The 22,435-nt window shown below is 44.5% G+C and overlaps 1 protein-coding gene across 1 annotated transcript in view; it reads left to right on the top strand.

Moving 5' to 3' along the window:
- Positions 1 to 22,435, top strand: part of MED13L (mediator complex subunit 13 like) — a 179,660-nt gene that overhangs the window by 115,555 nt on the left and 41,670 nt on the right. Inside the window, exons 5-8 of the mRNA XM_027696888.1 lie at positions 15,455 to 15,600; positions 16,958 to 17,152; positions 17,531 to 17,722; positions 22,271 to 22,433. Coding sequence (XP_027552689.1) covers positions 15,455 to 15,600; positions 16,958 to 17,152; positions 17,531 to 17,722; positions 22,271 to 22,433 — 696 coding nt within the window. The remainder of the gene's footprint in view (positions 1 to 15,454; positions 15,601 to 16,957; positions 17,153 to 17,530; positions 17,723 to 22,270; positions 22,434 to 22,435) is intronic.

Genomic DNA, 22,435 nt, shown 5'->3' with positions numbered 1-22,435 from the left:
GTGTCGTTTTTGCCGGGAATATTCGAGTGCCTCTCCCGCAGCAGCCGGTTGTGCTCAGACCTGAGGCGGGTCTGTGTGCACACGGGTGTCCCGGAGCCTGAGGGAGGCCTGGCATCCCGGGGGGAACAGCGCTGGGATTGTGCAGCCTCTTGTACCCATACCCTCCAAAACCCCCTCGTGTTTCCTGATAGGAATCAGCCTCCTGAGCAATCCCACCGTGTTTCCTGATAGGAATCAGCCTGCTGAGCAATCCCACCGTTTCCCGGGAATTTTTCAAAAGGAAGCGACCTCCCCCTTCCTGGGGCGAGTAAACACAGTGTTATGGACACTCTGCCTGTCTTCAGGTGCCAGGGGGGGGAAAAGAGCAATTCCTGTTTTCTCTCTTTCCCTTGGAGCAGCGGGATAGTGGGATAGAACTTGTGCTCTCACTGCTGGGATGTGGATCAGAGCTCTGGGAGCTCGGTGAGTGCAGGGTGAGAGTGCCCATGGCATGGGATGGTTTCCCACATCACAGCTCTTAGCCCTACATAGGACCAAGAGTCACAGTTTAAGACAAGAGGGTAGACAATGATAAAAATGAACAATGAGTGCTTATTTTGCTAATGCTTGTTTTCAGAAAAATGTGTGCTAAAAATACCATGAAATGACCAAATGTACAGTGTGACAGTCTGAAAGTTCTGGAAGATGTGCCAACGCAGAGACCAGAGTTTGAGGAGTCTCTTGCTGATGTGAAAAACAAGAGCAGAGGAAATGGGTGTACAACTCCTTTTCTTGTGGTTCCATTTTTTAATTGTGCTCTGAGACGTTTTCTCCAGGCTAGACAGGAAAAACTTGGATGCTGAAGCTGCAGACTGTGCTCAGGGATATCACTGTGCTTTCAGTCTCACTCATTTCCCTTCTCCCACGTTTTTCACTGGTAGCACCTGTGTTTTCTCTGTTCCTGGATTCTTCAGGAATAGGATGGGAACAGCAATAGCACACACTTGAGTTTAAATGTTCAGAAATTTTGGCAGGCTGTCAAGTTACTGGGCAGGGGGAGGAGGAACCAGAACTGGGAAGTGGTTGTTTACTTTTTCTTCACCCTATAAATCACTCAAAATTTAGCAGCATTTAATTGAAAGCACGAAGGGAATGTCTCTGACCTTGAGGAAAATCCTGCCAAGTCTCAGTGACCCGTTTGAAATAATGAAGTTTTAGGGGTTGGCAGGAAAGTTCTGTGAACCTTGTGCAGTCTAAACACTGCAGAGGTATTTTGAGTGTGGCTGCTTCACCTTTGGCCACCGAGTTCAGGGAGCTGAGCTTTTCCTCGTGCTCAGGTTGCAGTCAGTGGCCCAGGGTGGGTGGGTGGGTGCTGCTCAGGAGATCCCTGGCTGGAGTTTGATTCCTGCCGAGGCACAGAATTGGGATTTCAGGCATTTCTGTAAAATACTTCTCACAGCAGAAATGTTTTCATGTGGTGTTTGGGTTGGTTTTTGTTTTTTTTTTTCTTTTCGTTTTCAGACAGAAACTTGTTCTTAATTCAAGGGGAAAACTGGGAGAGAATAATTTATATTGTAAGTCATATCATAAGATTACTTGGTGGAACTGCAACCACAAAACCTTGCCTTTGGTATAAGAATAATTATTTTCCCTTCTCATGATTTTTCTTGAATTGTGTTCTTGGAACATACTTTCTTTAGTTTTCAGATAATTTGTTTATAATATGTCTGTGTAAATGTTTAAAATACAACAAATCTTGGACTGATGCACAGCAATAATATTTTCCTTTCATTTCTATTTATTTGACCCTCCTGTGGTTTCAGGAGAAAAAATAATTTTTCTTTTCAAACTTTTTGCTTGGCTGTAGAAGAGCTTATAGAAGAGGTGAACTCCTTGGCTCGTGTCAGATTTACCTTCTTGTTTAAATAGAGAAATCCTGCATCAATTGGGATACCCTTCAAGGTGTTATTTTTTGGGAAAACCAAACATCCCATCCTGTTCTAATACTGTGATATTGGGAGTGGTTTTAGTAGGCAGAAACCCTCAATATGTTGATTTTTTGCCCCATCTTAAGATTGTTGTGCTGGAGGTCACTTGTTTGGGGTCTGTGTTACCCCTCTGAGTAATGATTTCCTTGGCTGAGGGATCCATCTCTCCCTGTTTTGATACCAAATTATTTCATGTACCTCATAAAGAAATGAAATTATGGTCTTTGTGCAGTGATACAGTGTGACTAAATCTGTTAAACTAGTTACTGTGCTTGGCAAGAAGTGAGTCCCAATTACAGGAGACTAATCCTAGAAGGTGGTTATTACAGCACCTGAAATTTTGGGCTTTCCAGTTAAGAAATGAGAGTGTAAAACTTATATATCCAGAAGGTAGAAGAGGAAGGGGACACAGGGAAAGCTTGTAGAGAGAAGAGGTGGGTGAGGGCTAAAAACCAACCAAAAGGAACATAATGATGTGGGACCTGCAATTGTCATTTTCCAAAAGAAATCATGCAGGACACGCTTGGGAGCTGCAGTGCTGGAGAACAGAGAGGGAATATGGTTGAGTGAATTGTGCATCTTCATCTTTAATACTTCACATCCCTGCTAATGCAGGTCTTCCTCCTAAATGTGATTTGTGTGCCACCTGTTTCCACTGCACTCTCTCTCCAGGGACATCCAATGGGAGGCAGCCTGGAGGAGCTAAATTATTTGGAGAGGATTCGGTGATTGACTTAAATGTAAAGGGATTAATTGGTCTCTAAACTAGTCAATTAAACTGTACTCCGAAAGTGGAAAGATCACAAATGCATGGCAGTGAATAAATTAATGCATTTTTCATGGCTTTAGAATTTTCTACATGTTGCTTAATTTGTTTTGAATCATAAAATTTATTCCATTAATCGTGATCATGCTGCATAATGGACACATGTGAAATAATTTTGTGCAGCCATCCTCCTAAAGGACAGCTGGCAGCAGGCTTAGAGCACGAATTTCAGGGTGTATTAGGAGGTGTTTACAGCTTTTGCAGCCTCTTTTACAGGCTGTACAGCAAAGGAGAACAAATTTTCTGTGAGACCAGGCTGTGAAACGAATGAGGATCAGGTCTCTGAGAAATCTGGCTCCGTTCTGTGTCACTCATTAAACCCTGAGCTCTTCAAGGGAAGTGTGAAGGACATTTTATGCTGAGTCCTTGGTGCTTGAGCAAGGTGTGCAGTGCAAAGAAATGCAGGGAGATGGAGGTGCTTGGCTTTGCTGCCTTGTTTTGGGGTATTTTACATTTGGTTGTTTTTAATTCAGTCAAGGTACAGTTATTTTCTTTCCCTTTGCAGTAGTGCTGTCCCCCTGCCACGTTTAAGAGTTCAGCTGCAAGTCCTGAGAATATTGAAACTCTCCATCAAGGTTCATATCTCCTCATGTTCTGTAATTGGAAACACTGGGTTATTCCCATAGGTTTGTAATCCTGCAGAGATGGCAGAAGGGTTTGTGTGGGGGAGAAATGAACACAGAGGGGAATCGAGTCTTCCAGCACCTTGAAACGCTGTTTGCAGTTGGCATTATTGAATTTTTGGTGGGAGATGGTCAGAAGTTCCCCAGCTCACATGTTCCCTGCAGAGCTCCCAGTGCTGATGTGGATTTGCCAGAGAAACAAAAAACTGCCTCACAAAAACGGGCACAGGGGCTTAATACCTGAAGAGTCAGAATTTCTGCTTGAGGTCGTGTGAATCTGTGACATAAAACTTGGGATAAAGTGTTTAGTTCTCCTTTTCCCCACGAGGAGCCCGTGGGAAGCAGCTGCTTAAAAGCACAAATCAGAACTGCATTAATAGTTTTTAGACCTTGAGAATAATGATCTTCCTTGTTGAACAAGCTGAGTAACCACAGTTCCCCCTGTTGATGTGCTTGCTCTGTGAACGGATCTGATAAATTGAATTTCATCTGCAGCGAATTGAACGACAACAAAGGGTGTGTGGCCCTTCTTCTCCTTGGGTTTGCTGTGGGTTTTATGTGGCCTTAATCTAATATAATGCTGCTTTGGATAATAGCACTCAGCTTCCACGGGGTGAAGGGGAGAAGGGTGCATTAACCTACATTACAGATTGCAAGAAACATTTGTCCTTTATGAGATCTCGGTTTGCATGATTTTTGGGCCTCATTTTTAGGATTTATGTAGAATTCTCTGTGAAGATTTTGGGCAAATTCATTTTAAAGCTGCACAAAACCCCTCCCCAATTTAAACACGTGATGCAGGTGGCAGTGACTTCCTCTCTGCTTTGCTCTGAGAATCACCTCACATTCCTGTATTATTTCCTCTTATACTTTATACCTTCTAGTCAGGATTGTTGTGGAGCTCTTGACAGCTACTTTTGTTCCCTATTTTTCATTTTCAGGTCTCCCTAACCTGGTTTGCACAGCACTGTGGTGGTTTTTGTAGTCAGGGTTGTTGTGGAGCCCTTGACAGCTGGTTTTGTTCCCTATTTTCCATTTTCAGGTCTCCCTGGCCTGGTTTACACAGCTCTGTGGTGGTTGTTGTAGTCAGGGTTGTTGTGGAGCCCTTGACAGCTGGTTTTATTCCCTATTTTTCATTTTCAGGTCTCCCTGGCCTGGTTTGCACAGCTCTGTGGTAATTGTTGTAGTTAGGGTTGTTGTGGAGCTCTTGATAGCTGGTTTTCTTCTCCTATTTTTAATTTTCAGGTCTCCCTGGCCTGGTTTGCACAGCACTGTGGTGGTTGCCTCAGCTCGGGGTTCCCACGTGAGGCAATGTTTGGTTCCTGAGGAACTCAGAGCTGTTATTTGTACACAGAACAGCACGTGTGTTACAGAAACAAACGCTGTGACCTTTCAGGCGCTGCAGACATAATCACAGAGTAGCCCTGTAAAATGCACCCAGCAGGGCTTAGCTCAGGTTACAGGGGTATTTAGGGTAATCACTTCTAACAAATGGCTTTGGAGCTGAAAGACATTCTAAGGCAAAACAAATTATCAAATGCATTAAATTTTTAGCTTTCTGAGCTAATTGTGGTGTAACTCGAGGCAGAATTTAGTTAATTTTTGACATGTTGTTATAGAAGAATTCCTGTGTTATCCCATGTTAATGCTCTTCTAAAATGTGCAGTGTGGAGTCTGGTAGAGTCCAGAGCAAAGACTGGTGACAGACTTGTCTGTGGCTCTGACTGAATCTGTGCCACAAGGACACATTAAAAGAAAGAATTGCCTGATGTGGTTACTGAGGGACTCTGACCACTCGTGGCTTTACTCCTGGAGTACTGATAATGTATGAAAATGAAGCTCCCAGTGAAGATGTGGTTTGATACTCCCACGTACCTGTGTGTTTAATATCCTTTTTGTTTGTGTGCTGAGCAGGATTCCATCACTAACCTGACTTCTAACACACAACCAGTGCAATTATGGGGTGAGACTGAAAACTGTGCTCGCTTAATTTGGATAAAATCAATGCCCACCCATACCCAGCATGCAACAACTGCCCATTCCACGGCAGCAAGACACAAATATTCCTGGAAAGGATCATATCCTAACTCCTGAAAGCATCTTTATGAGGGTTGAGGGAAAGCCTTTTGCAAAGCTCCAGCTCCGTGTGGGGCTGTGACCCACAGATGGCTCCTTCCAACTGTGCCAGTCATTCCCATCCAGCTCATGTTGTGAGACCCAGGAACTGATGGCTGTGTTAGCCCTGACAGAACTGCCAAGGAAAGCCCACGTGGAAGGAAACCCAGGGTTTAAACTTGGCAGGGCTGAGCTGTTGAGAAAAGGTCAGTTTATGCCTCAGGCTCTAAAAAATGGCATCGTTTGGTTGGCGAAGCTCCATCAGCGCCAGGCAGGCTGGGTCTGGATTTTGGGGCTGTTAATATTCAACAGGATCCTTTTTCAGTGCTGGTTTCTAGAGCACAACTGCTCGTGACAGTTCTGAGGTGATTTTGTGCCCGTGTGGTGTTTAATAAGATGCTGGCACCAACAGCACAAAAAGAGGGCTTTTTTTTTTGGAGATTCCACATGTAACTTAACATGTAACTTGTTGGTGTTGTGAGTAAGCCATGAATAAGTTATGTGGCACAGTGAATACAGGAGCTTCTCTGCCTGCATTCCTGTTTTAAGGAGTATTAGATCTGTTACGGAGATGGATTTTCCAGAGGACCCATTTCAAACCCTCTCATGGAGAGAGGGGTGAGAGCAGCAGGGACTTGGGAAACTTTATATGCCATTTTCCCTGATGTGTTGGTGTTTTGAGCATGTTCAGCATGAAATATTGCATCTATTCTTACAATCATCTAGTTCATTATAATTCATTTTGTAGCTGTCACCAGCTGGTGCTGTTGTTTTTAGAATACCTGGTAGTACTGGTACAAATATAAGCAAGTTCCTGATTTTTAAGGACATACATCTTAGAAAGCTCGGAATTTCCAGTGAAAAATGTGTGTTTGTTTTGGCATTAACCTGCAAATAACTTTAATCACCTCCATGTTTCTTGTTTGGTGTGGCTTTATATTGTGTTTTAAAGTCTATATCCTGCACTGCAATAGAAATATGGTCACACCGACTCCTGTGCTTTCTGAACAGGGCAGGATCCAGTGTCTCACCACAAAGAATTGTGATTCCTGATGAATACAGTAAACTTGCAGAACCACTTTTTTGGTGCTCCCATTTTAAATAATTCAAAATAGTTGTAGTTGTAAATCAGCACTGTTCTGGAGTGCAGCACAAATGCTAAAACCCCAAATGCATTGAGGAATGATTAGTGCCTGGAGCTCCACGTTGTGGCACAGTGCTGACTGCAGCACTTCCCACCCCTCTGCCAAGGGAGGAATGCTGCTTGGGATTTCGTTGCAGAAATGTTATTTCAGAGCTCCACAAGCCCTTTTTTCCTTGGTCAGTTTTATCTGCTATTGATTAGATTCAGTAAAAATCAGATTTTATTAAAAAATTACGGTTTAGCACATCAGATCTTAAAGTGATCTGAATTTCTCTTGGGGGGAAATTACCTCTGTTTATCTGCTCATCTGCAGATGGTATTTTTTCCAACCTGATGTGTCTTAAATGTTGAGAAGTTTTGTTCAGAAGAGCTGTTGGGTCCCTGCAGTTTGATCCACAGGTGCTATCCCACAGGAGGTAAATCAGGAACCATCTAAAGCCATTTTGAATGTGTTGGATTTTCAGCATGAAATGTGAACCCAAAACCTGCACTGCCATACCCTGACTTCAACTGATTTATTTTTCTATTATCAGATGTATTGACCAACTCTTTGTGCCATCTGTTGCTAAATTATGTTCTGATAAATGTTCTTTATCCAGGCACTTTCAGCCTTCCTGCTTTTACTCCATGTTGCCTTTGGTATTAACTGATACCAAGAGCAAAGAAAACAGATACAATGCAGTGGCCATGGCAGCCTCCTGCTTGATTTAGTTATTTAGTGTTGTGTATTTTGGAATTACTTCAGTTCATCTTAAAAGTCATGAGAAGCAATTTTAGCTCAGAACAGCGTATTTCAACGAGTCACATTAAATGCACATGTGCAGCTAATAAATAAATCAATGAATTTCCATGCTCAACATGCAACACTGACATAGAAAATAAGGGGGTTATTGTCAATATCTATGGGAGATTTTCCCCTGTTGTGGTGAAGTACCTCAGTGAGGATCACAGTTGTAGGTGGAAGGAACTCTCACAATGCCACTACGCTGGAGAAGCTCCTTAGAAATTCAAATTATCCATTCATAAAAGCCAAATATTAAACTCTGCTTTAATGTACAGCAAAAATACACTGATTTCTTTCCGAGTGTAGGTTTCAGGGCGGGAAGGAGGTGGGTGTCAGTGCAGAACACGTTCCCTCTGCACTCAGAGAACAAACCCCAGTGTCCCTCTGGGCTGGCAGCTCATCCTTAAATTTGGGCTGAGGGAAGGATGGGAGCTTGTTGGAGATGGGATCGGGGGAGAATCCCATTGGTGAGCCACGTCCCAGCCTTGGCAGGGGGCTCTGCTGGTGACAACTGAGGGAGTGTGGAGATAACAAGTCTGTAACACAGCAAGTGTGGAGATAATGTTATCTGAGTGCTTGCTGTGCTGGGAAACTGTGACCTCAGGGCTTTGCTCCACCACTGCCAAAACACTGAGGGCAAGTCGTGTTTATACCAAGTTTCTGCGTGTACATCTCATACATTATGAAAAAATAAATCCAACAGGATGTGTGAGACAACATAAGGGTTTATAAATACAATTATTAAAAGGCCTGGTAATTCTGGGAACTGATGTTTTCCCCTCTTTTTATTTCTTTGAGGTTGGGGAGAGGAAGAGATAACAAAGAGACAAGGAATCATTGCCAAACAAGACGATTTTAATCTGCAACTTGGCCTCTATGTTCTCACTGTGTGCCATACAAAGATTAGTGACTTGGGGCAGAGCTGAGACAGAAATCCAGGCTGGTTTTGTGTCACCAAGTATCAATGTCCCTCGTGACACTGTTGCTCAGGAACACAAAGAAAAGATGTTTCAGACCCTGTCATAGAGCAAAATAATTGCCACACCTGGGTTCAGCTGCTCTTCCTTAGCCCTGGAACAACCCTGAGCCTCGGGACAAGCTCCAGCTGCAGGCAGGCAGTGCCCAGCCATGTCTGCAGCTCCAGCTCAGAGAAGATGCTGCATCCAGAGTGGCACTGAGCCTCTGGTGGGCAGGGGTTGGTGTTTGGGGTGACAGAGCAGCAGGAGTTTCCAGGGGTGACAGAGCAGCAAGAGTTTCCAGGTTGGTGTTTCCCATATTTGAGTGTGGGTCTGTGCGAGGCCACAGCAGAGAGACCCCGGCTGTGAGGGCTCCATCCCAGGGCAGGAATGGGGATTTTGTGCTGCCTGCCATTTGTTGCGAGGCTGTTGCATCCAGAAAACTCTGGAACTGGCCGTGTCTGGAAGTGCTTTCATTTTTGGTTTAGTTGTGGTGTCTGCAAAACCTGTTCCCAATTGTGCTGTGATTCTCAAATGTATATTGTGAACTCCCAGAGCTGTCCTTCTGGATAACTCACTGTGATTCCAGCCTGGGCAGGGTTCAGATCCCAGCTGGTGGGCAGAGGGGCCTTTGTGGGTTCCTCACAGGCACAAGGAATGCCACAGGAATATCTTGCCTATCAGACTTTGTGGGCACTGCTCGTCACACCAGCCAGGCCCTACTCTCTTCCCGCTGCCTCTCCTGGATCTCCTGCCTGCCTGGGAGCAGTGCAGCCAGCCCTCTTCCCAGGGAACGCCTGGGAATCACTGTGGAAATGCCTCCTTTCTGGGAGCTGGGGGTTTTTAACTTTTTGAACGTGTGATTTCCCCTAAAGGCCAGAGAATGTGTCCTGGCCTTTTCCATTTGCTGCCCAGTCTCAGTTCCAGGTGCTCTCTGCTCTCCTGGAGTGTGTGAGGGAGCTCTCCCTGCTGCCACAGCTGCCTGTCCCTGCAGCTCCCAAATTGGGCCATGGCCCATCCTGGAGGAATGTGCTGGAGTTCTGGGCACGGGAAGGGTCCATCATTCCTCTCACTTGGGGAGAATTCCCCTGTGCACTGCCCAGGATTTAAGGCCACTCTGCCCTCCAGCAGAGGCTCTTCTGACTGACTTCTCTGCCATCAAAGCCTTTCTTCCCATCCCACTGTGGGAGCTTGCTCAAATTCAAACTTCACCAAGGGATTTTTATGTCCAGATGATTTAAGAAGAGGTGATTTTCATCCTGGATTGCTAATTTTTCAAGAGTGTTATTGAGTGTTGGGGTGTCCAGGTGCTGCCATCTCTTGCCAGATGCCACTGGGACCTGTCCTGTTGCTTTAGTCAGATTTAAAGGAAATTATTTGGTTATTCTCTCACTTACTCTTACATTCCAAACCTGCCTTTTCACGCCCCCTTTTTTGTAGTCCCCATCAAACAAGTGATTTGGTGTGACTGTTTTCCTAATGCTTGTGCCTTGCTGCTGCCTCTTTTCTGGGATCAGGCTTAATAAAGCTATTTTAGGGTAACTTTGAATTGAGGGCTTTCAGATCCCAGCCTTAATTTTGAGGAGAATTAGAGCAGCCATACAATTTATTGATCATAAAATATAATTAATTGTCCAGAGTCAGTGGCTTTATGGACAATTGCTTATAAAATAAAGGAGAGGAACAAGGGGCTGCCAGCAGCCCAGAGGCAGGGGAGGGACATCAACCTCCTCTGTAGAGAAATAAATATTTAAAAATATTCATCTTGAAATTGTTCTAAAAGTAGGATGAATATGTACAAGTACAGGATTCTCAAATTTTCACCATGTGCTTCCAAGGAATTTTCCCTGTCAGTCTTGGCATCAGGTTCTCACTGCACTTCCCAGGTGTGTAAAGAGGTCACAGTGTTTGGGACAAACCAAGATTAGAAACTGTGCATTGCATGGCAGGGATGATTCCAGTCATTAAAATAATAATAATGATAAAATTCGTATCATGAAACTGTTTTCAAATGTCCCTCTGATAAGGGAAAAAAAAATTGGTTATGTTCAGTTAAGGTTTTTTGTAGATTCTTCTCCGCCAGATCCCAAAGTAATTGTTACTGGCAGGTTTTATTGTTATTTTCCTGAGGTAATTGATTTCCACACTTGTCATGTGTTTTAAAATCTGTTGTGAGGTTCAGTTTGGCTTTATACACAGGTGTGCTTCAGTACCTACACTCCAAACTCAATTTTAAGTTGGCATTTTTGTCATGGAGGTGATTAAAAATAATCTCTTTACAGTTTGAGTTCAGACTCAGGTTCCAGTGGGTATTTATACAAACCTCCCAACAACTGGAAACAATATCTGAATGCATCAGATGTTCTCCTTTCCCTGCCAACGTTGTGCTGGTTAAACACAGTCAGATTTTCCTAATCCTCATCTGATTTTTTTATATATGAGCAAATTTAATGTAATGTTATTTTCTTCAAGTCGTTTATAGTAACCGAGGGATTGACATTCAGAAAGATTATGAGAAGTCCTAAATATCACATTGACAGGGGACTCAGCTGCATTTTTAGGCATCTCCAAAGTTATTTAAGGTAATGAAGATCCCAGAGGAAACAGCTGAAAAGCAGTTGATGGCAGCTGCAGGTGATTAGGTGCCAAATTGAAGGTTTGACACTTTATTTGAAGGTTCTTCTGTGTTACAGGGGAAAAAAATCCCTGCAATTCTTAGGAGAAGGACACAGATCTTTTCTTTTATTACAAAAAGCTCTGTGACACTGCTATTTCTTTGTATTTCTGTCCTTTTATTTCAACAATTATTTTCATTTTAGCATGTAAGTCTCAGTGAACGCAGTGGAAATATTGTTGGAAGTGTATGCCAAGGTGTTGTGCTGGCTGGAGAGCACAGTGCTCAGCATTTGTCACACCTCAGCCCTGATAAATAACAGATATTCTGTATATATTGTGTACATTCCATTTGGAAAAGTGACATCCTGACTGATGGACCATCCTGACCATCAGGCACCTGGAAAGAGGAGGAAAGGCTTCTGAGAAAACACCTGTAAAAAAGGAGGCAGTTCCTGCTCAGTGTGACCAGGGGACTGTCACAGATGTGCAGTCTTTTGAAATGTTTCTAATTTTTATAAAATAGGATGAGAAGAGCAGGCCTCGCTTAAGTTTGTGTTGAGATTTTCTCATGGAAAATCTGTCTGTGGTGGCACTGGCCGTGTGCCTGAAAAGAGCCAAGGAGAGCAAGAAATTCAAACCCTCAAACTCTCCCTGGTAGGGTTAATCCCAGTAGGGTTTATACTGAATTAATCCAGCTGAAATGTATTTCCAAAGGAATTCCCGGTGACCTGGCTGAGCATTTGCACTTCATACCACACCCAAGGCATAAATAATTAAATTTCAATGCCCCCAACATTTGTTTTCCCAGTGCATTAGATGCTTCAGTCTGGTCCAGGTTTCTGATTTGGAGCTGTTTCTAGGGAATATATGGCCCGTTGTCCCCCCTGGGTCGGGAAGGGCTGGGGCCTTGCTCAGCAGGGTCACCTGCTTCTCACACTTCTGTCCTTTCTTCCTCTCCTCTGGGTCACAGTTTGGACTCAAAACCCTGATGGTGACCAGTCTTTGTTCCTTGTGTAAGTCATTCATACATGCAAAGGGAATGGACAGTGCAGCTGTGCCAAATTAGTGACCTTTTTATGATGGTACTTGGACAGGTATGAACTGACAAGTCAAAGTGACTTTGTAGAGCAGGGGAGGGAGTTTGGAGCCATCCCATGTGCCTTGCTGGTGGTTTCTGATATTTTGAATATCTGATCAGAATTAATACACGAATGAGTGCGTCTAAAAACCTCCAGAGATAGTGGGGGAGCCTTCTCAAAAGCCTGTCAGCCTCAGTTTTTGAACCAGGCTGAAAGAAATGTAAATAAAGTAAAATATCAAATCAGTCTGAATGTGGTGCTGACCATCCTTAGGAGCTCCGGTCTGATCTGCATTTTGTGTTTGGCTGTTTCTGGGGTGCCTTTGTTGGTGCAAAGGTTGTGGATCTGGGAGGAAAGCTGGGTGTTGATGATGGTGGAAGGCTCCAGTGAGGAGCTGGATGATGTGTGTGATTTTGGAGGTTTGAGGGGTGTCTGGATGTGCTGCAGAGCAAAGCAGGGTCTGGGTCAAGCCTCGTGCTCGGGCTGTGTGGAAGGATGGGCTGCTCTGAGCCTGGGGAGGGCTCTCCACTTGGATTTGCTGGGAGATCTGGCTCCCATTTGCAGTGAGAGTGATTTGTGCAGCCTGGTATTTAAGGAATTGGGAGCTGTGCTGCAGGCAGGAATGTCAGAGGCTGGGAGCACATGCCAGAGCGGGATCAGCACAGTGTGCTGACAGCGCTTCCTTGGAATGGAATTCCGCTTTGGTACCAAAGTAAACGTTTTCCTCGGGATCTGCCAGGACTTGGGAGGAATGGAGGAAGTCCCCAGGCCTTGATCTTTATTTTTTTTGGTCCTGAGAGCTGAGCTTATGGCAGTGACTGGAACCAGAGGAGCTGAACTCTGCTGTCACTGCTGCTTCTCCAGCAAAGCCGGGTGGGGGAGCCCAGGGAGGACACAGAGGGCTTGGGGCTGGATAGTCTGAGCTGCTGGGCAGGGAGTGCTCGTGCCAGCAGGGACAGCAGCTCCAGGAGCTCTGCTCTGAAAAGAACAAACACTGGAGTGATGGAGTTTTGTTGGGCTCTTTCTAGAGCTGAGCCTGATTTAGTTTGGATTCAGTGCTAGAGATGATCCATCTTTCACTAGTGAGGTATTTATTGCTGGGCATCAGCGGGAATATTCATTCCTATTATTCTTTAATCTGGCCTATTTGCAGGAAAGCAAAATGGGCTAATACTGTATCTGTGTGCCTTTTTCCCTACAATTAGCTTTATACACTTTTACTCCCAGACTAACGTTCTGATCTTAATGCTTAATTCTGGTGTTGGGTGATTCTCCATTGAAAGTCCTGGCATGCATTCCCTTCCCTCCAAAAACATGAATCTTTTGTCTTTCAGCCCCTGCTTGTGTGTATTTCTCGTTCTCACAGTGTTTATGGGGAGCTGTGAATGTTACATGGTTTGTTCCTGCCAGACCACTTTGCAGGACGCTCCAAAGGGTCCTTGTGTGGTCCCAAAAGGCAATTTTTTCTCTTCAGTTCAATAGCCAGGCAAGACCCCCAGTCAAACCCTGTAGGCAGCTTGCAGAATCCAGAGGATTTCTGTAATATCCTAAAGGCAGGGGTTGAAAATAACTCCTTGACAAATAGCTTTGCTCCCTGCTTTAGAAAGGCCGACCTGCTGCTGTGGACTCTGTGCAGACATGATCCCCACTTGATCTTAGGCCAGATTTCTCATGGGGTTTTTTATTTAAGACTTTTTTTTATGTTAAAGGCTATCATCCTGTGCAAGGAAACTAATGGGCTTTGATTAAATAGTTGGGCTTTGCTTTAATTTTGTATTTCTTGTGTGTGCAGAAATCCATTGTTCAGGGGTTTTTATGACATGAATTGGTTTGTTTTTCCTCTGGGGGCAAGGCAGCTGGATAGAAATACCTGCAATCTGTGACCCATTTTGTCCCATGTCCTGTTCCCTTTCTCCCTCCTCATGTAAATTAAGAATCTATTTACTTCTTCAACACTGTGGGTGGTGCAACTTCTTTCCCTTGTGAAAATTGAAATCTAATGAAACCTTTTATTTCATGGAATTCAATTATTGCTCCAGCATACTCCAGAATCCAGAATGGCAGCACCAAGGAAGTGCAGTTGTCACCTGTCAGTTAAATCATTTTTCTCTCCAGATTTTGCTGAGCTGACCATTTCCTTGGTGCCTTTTTCGGTGGCAGGACTTGAGGCTCACAGAGGAGCGAGGACAGGTTGTTAGATGGTTAGAGTTGAAGGGAGTGAGAGCTGTCTCTAAAACCTGGGTCCCACCAAGGATGGCCCAGAGCCAAAGCCAACACCCCTCAAACTGTGCACAGCTATTGAACTGGACAGGAACATTGCTGCATGCTTCCCACTGCAGCTCTGAGCATTTCCACTCCATTAAAATGATGATAAAAGGCACCAAATGTGCTTTGTTTTCTTTTTTTCTCATGGCTTTCTGGCAAGGAGTGTTGAAGCAAATAGTTTGCTGTGATGGGAGGCTGTTCTATGGGCAGAATGAAGTGAGAACATTTTCAACACCACTCATTTCACATTAAATTGGATAATCTGTGGCCAATCCGTGGTTCACCTTAGCCCATTGTCAACATTTTATAATATTCATGTGCTTTTATGTTCCTAAATGGAGATTCTCATGAGGTATTAGGCAAACACCTTTCAGGTTCCCCTTTTTATTCCCTTGGATAGAACTCGAATAGAACTCGAATTAGAACTTGAATTAGAACTCGAATAGAACTCAAATAAGAACTTGAATAGAACTTGAATAGAACTGGAATAGAACTGGAATAGAACTGGAATAAGAACTGGAATAGAACTGGAATAGAACTGGAATAGAACTGGAATAGAACCTGAATAGAACTCAACTAGAACTCGACTAGAACTCAAATTAGAACTCAACTAGAACTCGAATTAGAACTCGAATTAGAACTGGAATAGAACTGGAATAGAACTGGAATTAGAACTGGAATAGAACTCGAATTAGAACTGGAATAGAACTGGAATAGAACTCGAATTAGAACTGGAATAGAACTCGAATTAGAACTGGAATAGAACTGGAATTAGAACTGGAATTAGAACTTGAATAGAACTCGAATAGAACTTAGAGGAATTTCTGAAGACCCCTATTTTTACTGCTTGACTCCTGGTTAAAATCCCATTTGTCTGTAATGAACTTATCATTTCAAACCAGTAGGAAGACACATCTCTGAGGCAGCTGCCAACACTGTCAGTGATTTGTGCAGTGACAGATCGTTCTGTCACATTTGATTATCAATCAGCAGTGAGCCTCAGGACAGGAGGGGGTGTGTTTGGAGTCACAGCCTGCCCAGAGTTCCTTTCCACGCTAATGGAGCCGTTTCTCTTGCAGTGAACACTTGTCCTGTGCCTTCACCTTCTTCCTGCACGGGGAAAGCAACGTGTGCACGAGCGTGGAGATCGCTCAGCACCAGCCCATCTACCTGATCACGGAGGAGCACATCCAGATGGCACAGTCCTCCCCCTCACCCTTCCAAGGTATGGCACCTGGCCTTGGAGCTCTCTGGAATTCAGGGTCAGGTTCTGTTCAGGAAGTTGGGGATGCAAGGAAAAAAGTTGTTAGGATTCAACACCCAGCCAATGGTGTGGGAGCTCTCCAGCGGTTTCTACCTGTTAACACGGGTTTTAAAGGTACATTCTTATAGTAAGGAAAGCAAAGAAATGAATCATTTTTTGTTTAAAAATGCTTACTGTTTAATGAAGTGAGTGCACTGACTTGATTTTATGTCTGGGCTCAAATCTGAAGCTTCAGTGCTACGTGAATACAAATACTGAGCTTATCTGACTTAGGAGTGCTTTCCATTCATCCAGTCAACTATTTACTAACCTATTTTTAAAAAAGGGCGTGAAAAAGTATCAGGAACAATGAAAAACTTGAAGTATCCGTGACTGTTTACTTGCCAGTGTAAGAAATTAGAATTTTACAGAATTCAGTTAATGGCTTGTTAAATTCGTGATGCAGTTTTGCTGTGTTGCTCTACATTAAAAAAACCCCAAACCCTTCAGGATTTTGAGTCATTGAGTTAGGCTGTCTTTGCTACAGCCTGAAAGTGTAATTTCAAAGCAAATAAAGCAGAAAGCTTTATAAAGTTCAACATACAGTAAAAAAAATCCACACCCAGAGACATATAAAATGAGCATTTATAGAGATCTTAATTTATAGAAGCTTTATTGAAAAACATTTTGTTTCTAAGTGTAAAACTTTGACAGAGGCTCAGGCACTGAAATCATAGAAGATTTTATTCCAGTGAGCGAAATTCGTGATTCTCTCAAATCAAATATGGCTAAAAGCAAAACTGAGTGTGGATGGAAATCCCTGCTGTTGAACAACTTGCTTTCCTTATTTGTTGTGACTGCATCTTCTTCATGTCTTGGGATCTGTAAGAAGACTCGTGTTCCTGTCCTCTGTCCTTCCATGCACACTCATCCCTTTGCCACAGTGATGCTTCACTACTCTGGAATTAGTGGAAATCCATTAATTGTGGGAATTGTTATTGGCCTGAACTGCAGAAAGGTCCCTTGTTAGCTGAGGGGGAGCCGTGCAGGACCAGTGCAGGTTTAGGTTCACACCCTGGCTGGGTTTGCAGCAGCTGCCCCTGGAGCCAGATCCTTCCCTGTCCGGGCAGAGGGAGGAGAGGAGCCAGGGCAGAGCTGTGTTCCCACAGCTGGGCAGGGGTGCAGGTCCCACAGGGCAGAGCTGTGTTCCCACAGCTGGTTGGGGCTGGGCAGGGGTGCAGGTCCCACAGGGCAGAGCTGTGTTCCCAGCTGGCTGGGGCTGGGCAGGGGTGCAGGTCCCCCCCAGAGCTGCTGCAGGGCTGTGTCTGTCCCTCTGCAGTGCTGGTGAGTCCCTATGGGCTCAATGGGACCCTCACGGGCCAGTCCTACAAGATGTCAGACCCGGCCACGCGGAAGCTGATGGAGGAGTGGCAGTACTTCTACCCCATGGTGCTGAAGAAGAAAGAAGGCATGAAAGAGGAGGAGGAGCTGGGCTATGACAACGATTTCCCCGTGGCAGTCGAAGTCATTGTTGGTGAGTTTCAATATTTTCCTCCTCGTGATTTGGGGAGGGGGAGAAAAAAATCTAATTAATCAAAACCAGCCATTATAATTTTCCTATATTCTCTTGTAGCTCTCTTGACACAGGAACATCTGACTAGTTATCTTGCCTCAAGCTTTTGTACTCCCTGTATCCCACATGCTATTATTCACAGTCCTGAGCTGCTTGTTTCGGCTCAGTCCTGGTTGCAGAGGGTTAGATGTGTATTAGTATGGAAATTCCTCAGCTCTTTTCATATTTCACATGATAAGTTTTGTCAAATTGACGTTGGAAACGAGTGCAAGTGGCTGAGAATGCTGGATATGCTCAGTTGTGTTTAAGACTCGTGGTTTTCCCTCCCTCTCTCCGCAGGTGGTGTGAGGATGGTGTATCCTTCAGCCTTTGTTCTCATCTCCCAGAGTGACATCCCCGTGTCACAGAGCGCTGCCAGTGCCGGGGGCCACGGGAATGTGGGTCAGCAGGGGCTGGGAAGCGTGAAGGATCCTGCCAGTACCTGTGGGATGCCACTCACTCCCCCCACCTCTCCGGAGCAGGCTGTTCTGGGTGAGCACTGAGCCTGGGGCAGGGAGGGCTGGGGTGTGAACAGGGGCACATGAAAGGCAGGCAGGGGGCTGAAAGTTAGGGGAGAACTTTCTCTGTAGCCAAGGCCTAAAACGCCCCCAAAGAAGACACATGTTTAAACCAGGCTTGGATAATTCAGTTAAGCTCCATTTTCTGTGAGTGCATCATCTTTGTCGAGTGGTGCAAAGACCTGAGACCCTGGATTCTGACAGTGGTTTAGGCAGAATTTGCTGGTTTATGAAGTGTTGGTGTCCTTGTTGGGAGGGTGTTGATTCTTTGTGGTACAAGAGCACAGTGAATTTCCCCTTGCAGAGGGGGAATTTAGGTTTGATATTGGGAAGGAATCCTTCCCTGTGAGGGTGGGGAGGCCCTGGCACAGGTCGCCCAGAGAAACTGTGGCTACCCCATCCCTGGAAGTGTCCAAGGCCAGGTTGGATAAACTTGGAGCAACCTGGGCTAGTGGAAGGTGTCCCTGCCCGTGGCAGGGGGTAGAATGAGATGAGTTTAAGGTCCTTCCAACCCAAACCTTTCTGTGATCCTGTACAAGAGTAGGTAGCTCTTTTTATAAAGAACTAGAAATTCAGCACTTAACTAAGCACTTATGTTGGTATAATAAAAACTTGCAAATTCTAGCTGCTCTTTTTGCCCAACACAGCTGAGCTTTGATTAAAGGCCATTGGAAAGGAATTCCTAAGACTGTGGAACGGGTAAGAAGGAGCTGGGCTTCCCAAAGGAGGTCTGGCATGGGCTGGCATCATGTGCAGATGGCACATGGAGTCCTGCATGGCAGTTCCATGTTTTGTGGGCACACAGTGTGTCCTTTTCCGTGGATCTCCAGTAGTTCTGATCTCAGCAGCCATCCAAGTGCTTGGCATGTGAGGTGCTAGGTCCTTAATGTCTCGTCTACTTGAAGTGTATGTGTGTATTCTGTGCTTCCTCAGACGTGACAATGAATATCTAACCCTGTCAGCACCTGGCATACAGACAGGGCCTTAAGATTACCAGTGGTTCTCAGTGTGGTTATGCTGTAACCAATTCAGAACTGCAATTTCAAATGGGAGCTCAGGAACAGAGGTGTCAGGCATCTGTTTGAATGCAAACTTCTAAGATAATAAAGAAGAAAATAGCTGACATAGAAAAAAGAAATTATGTGATTTTTAGCCATGATGAAGTGAAAGCAGACTATGTTTTGAAGGTATTTTTACAACTAATTATTTGTTTTCCTGTGTAGATTATCTTCTGAACTTGCTCTTTACAGACTTCCCATTGTAACAGAATTACAAGGCAGTTGAGGTTATCCCAGGACATTGTCCACTCAGGTTTTGAGTATCTCCAAGGACAGAGGCTCCACAGCCTCTCTGGGCAGCCTGTTCCAGTGGTTTCCACCTTCACAGGACAAAGTTTAAATGGAATTCCTGGTGTTACAGTTGATGCCCATCCCCTCTTACCCTTCCACTGGTTATATCCTGTCTGTTCTCCCTGTCAGGTGTTTGTATACACTGATACAATTCCTCCCCCAGCTCTCTCAACCTTTGAATCTTGATGCAAAGCCAAAGAAAAACAGTGATTGTTGACTTCACTGCCATGGAAAAACATGTCTGGATACACCATGAATGGTGCCTACAGATGAAGACCAAGTATTTAGTATTTACTGCTAATAATGCAGAATGTGAGGTGTAAATTCACTTGGAATAGTGTTTTTCAGAGGAATTGGTAGTTAAAATAAGCAAAAAGCTAATTAGTAACAAACTGAAGCAAGACAATCAATGTTTAAATAAGTCTCTATTCAAGTATTGATGCATGTTTTAATGTGCTATTGTATTTTTCAATTTTTCAACTTGTACAATATCACAAGGGGGATTCTCTTGCTGAATATTTATAAACTATCAGTTATATAAAAGTGTTCTTGTTGTCCAATCTGGCAGTCACAGCTTCTGTTTGATCTCTGCTATTGTTTGAGGGCAATATGAATTCCTATCACAGGGGTGCCTCTCCAGCAAGCAATGAAAGGATCCCTTTATTTTATATCAAAAACCATTTTAAAAGACATTGAAAAACTGGAGCAATGGATTGAAAAAAACCTGCCACACAGTCCAGAATCAGAAAATGGAATAAATAAACTGGGTTAGCCTGAGGCACATGAGTAACACTTCAGTTCTGCCCAGTACCAGTTGAAATGTGGGTTTAGTGCCATGTCCAGTTTGGAAAAGATGGAAAGAATTGAGGTTGTTTAGTCTAGAAAAGCAGGATTTGAAGGAGAGATGGTGTAACAGCCTTCAGAGAATCAAAGGGGAGGCTTTCCTCTGCAACCAGTATGTAATGAACCTAAACTGGAGCAGAGCAAAACTGGGTTGAACAGGAGGGAAAACTTGCTCTGAGGAAGGATAATGAAGTGTTGGAATGAATTGGCTGTTGAGAGGCTACAGAAGTTCCATCAGCAGAGGGGTGATGGGTTTTGGGGGTTTGTTGGGGGAATTTTCTGTGTTTGTTTTTAAGAAACAGGTTAGTCAAATATATTAAACCAGCTTTGAGGCAGGGAATGGACTAGATGATCTTTTCAGGTCTCTTTTAACCATATTTTCCCATCATACTTTTCTTTATTTTCCTCCTGCTATTGCCATGCATGGTGCATCTGGGATTCTCTAGCAGAGTACAGGATGTTTGTTTGTATGCACATTATGGTTGTCTTTATACACACATTCCTTCCCCCCCTTTGCCAAAGGAGGATGGATTTGTTAATTCTGAAGTTTCCACCTGGGTTTTTGATCACCTGTCAAGTTCCCAATGTTACAGAACATTTAAAACCCAGGGAAATACATGGTGAGAGCCACAAGCCTCAGCAAGTCCAGGGTTTTAGGGGCCTGACTTTACAAAAAGATAACCAGGGAAGGTCTAACTGGAGAAATAAATCTATAACATGGGGAATCAAAGAAGATACAGGGTTAGGCAGCTTGTGGACAGCTTTAAAAGCTGTATTTTGCCAGTCAGCTGATGGAGAGGAGCAGGATGCCCGTGTGGCTGCAGGGATGAGCAGCAGTGAGTCCCCTCAGCGCTTGCATTGCGTCAGGCAGGAGGACAAAGTGTTCTGTGCACTGAGCTGACCTTGTTAAAATGCAGCACATCCTTCCTGGCTCCTCCAGCTCCAGCCCCAGCCCGGACGGAGCCAAAGCTCCCTCTGCTGCCGCAGCTCGGGCTTGGCAGGGTGGGGGTGCTGGAGTTCAGGGATCCAAACAAAAACATGGCATGGGAGGGAAAGGAACGTCTGCTCGTGTAATCCCTGGAATGGCTTCTGCAGCACAGGCAGGGAGAAGGGAAGGGCAGAGCATAAACCGAGGGTTTTCAGGCTCTCAGTGTGTTGGGGTGATGTCTTTGTTTGTTCTCTCTTCCATAATCAACACAGATACCACATACTGAGAGCCTCACATCTGTGTTAATAATGTGCATTATATGTACTGATGATCAGCTGCTGAGAACTTCTGTGCTTCTCAGTTGTAAAACTTCAGCAGAGCAGGTTTGGATTCTGGTGTCTCAATTCAAGCACATTATAAAGAAATAGCAGAGAGTCCCAGAATGGGTTGGGTTGGGAGGGACATTAAAGCCCATCCTGTCCCCCCCCCCCCATCGGCAGGGACACCTCCCACTAGCCCAGGTTGCTCCAAGTTTATCCAAGCTGGCCTTGGACACTTCCAGGGATCCAGGGGCAGCCACAGCTTCTCTGGGCAACCTGTGCCAGGGCCTCACCACCCTCACAGCCAGGAATTCCTTCCCAATATCCCATCCAACCCTGCCCTCTGGCAGTGGGAAGCCATCCCTTGTGTCCTGTCCCTCCCTCCCTTGTCCCCAGTCCCTCTCCAGCTCTCCTGGAGCCCCTTTAGGCCCTGGAAGGGGCTCTCAGGTCTCCCTGGAGCCTTCTCTTGTCCAGGTGAACCCCCCCAGCTCTCCCAGCCTGGCTCCAGAGCAGAGATCACACTAATCCTTTCTTTTTTCAGTGTGGTTTTTTATTGAGTATAAAGAACTGATCCTTACTTTGAAATAGTCTACATAAATGATTAGTTTTCTTAATAGATGCTTTTAGAACCATTTATACTATAGTAAATTTAATCTTTAAACAACTCACCAAAGACTATATAAATTTTAGTTGAACATCCAGAATTATTGTGAAAAAGCTCTGTCTGCACTACTTAGTGATTCAGTCCAGGGCTTTAGGGGCTATCTAAAATACCTCCATTTATTATGTATAAATATATATATGTGTATATATATATAAAATATAAATAAAATATAGATATATAATATATGGATGTATAATATACAGAGCATATTGCATCCCATGGGGTGCAGTATTGCCCATGTACCTGATACAACCTTGTGCCATATTTGTTACCTCAAATTCCTTTAAAATGTATTTTGTGAGGGTGTTTTGAGCATTCCCTGGGGAGTGTGAGCACCCTGCCAAGGGACTGCCAGGAAACAACATCCCCTGTGCCTGTGAAGAACAGCTTTGACATGAATGCTTTGTTTCTGTTGCAGGAGAAAGTGGCTGCTCTCAGAGCAGCCTCAGCCACTCAGCTGTGCAGGAGGGCACAGTCAGTGTCCACAGTCCAAAGAAATCAAGCAAGATTACTCCAAAATTCCACAACCGAATGGTTCACCGTGTCTGGAAGGAATGCATCCTCAACAGGACACAGTCCAGGT

The sequence above is a fragment of the Neopelma chrysocephalum genome, unplaced genomic scaffold (assembly GCF_003984885.1).
Source record: "Neopelma chrysocephalum unplaced genomic scaffold, ASM398488v2 Primary Assembly neopelma1_116, whole genome shotgun sequence".
NCBI classification, from domain to species: domain Eukaryota; kingdom Metazoa; phylum Chordata; class Aves; order Passeriformes; family Pipridae; genus Neopelma; species Neopelma chrysocephalum.
The sequence above is the reverse complement of the archived record's forward strand: the minus strand, read 5'-3'. Positions and strand labels throughout refer to the sequence as shown.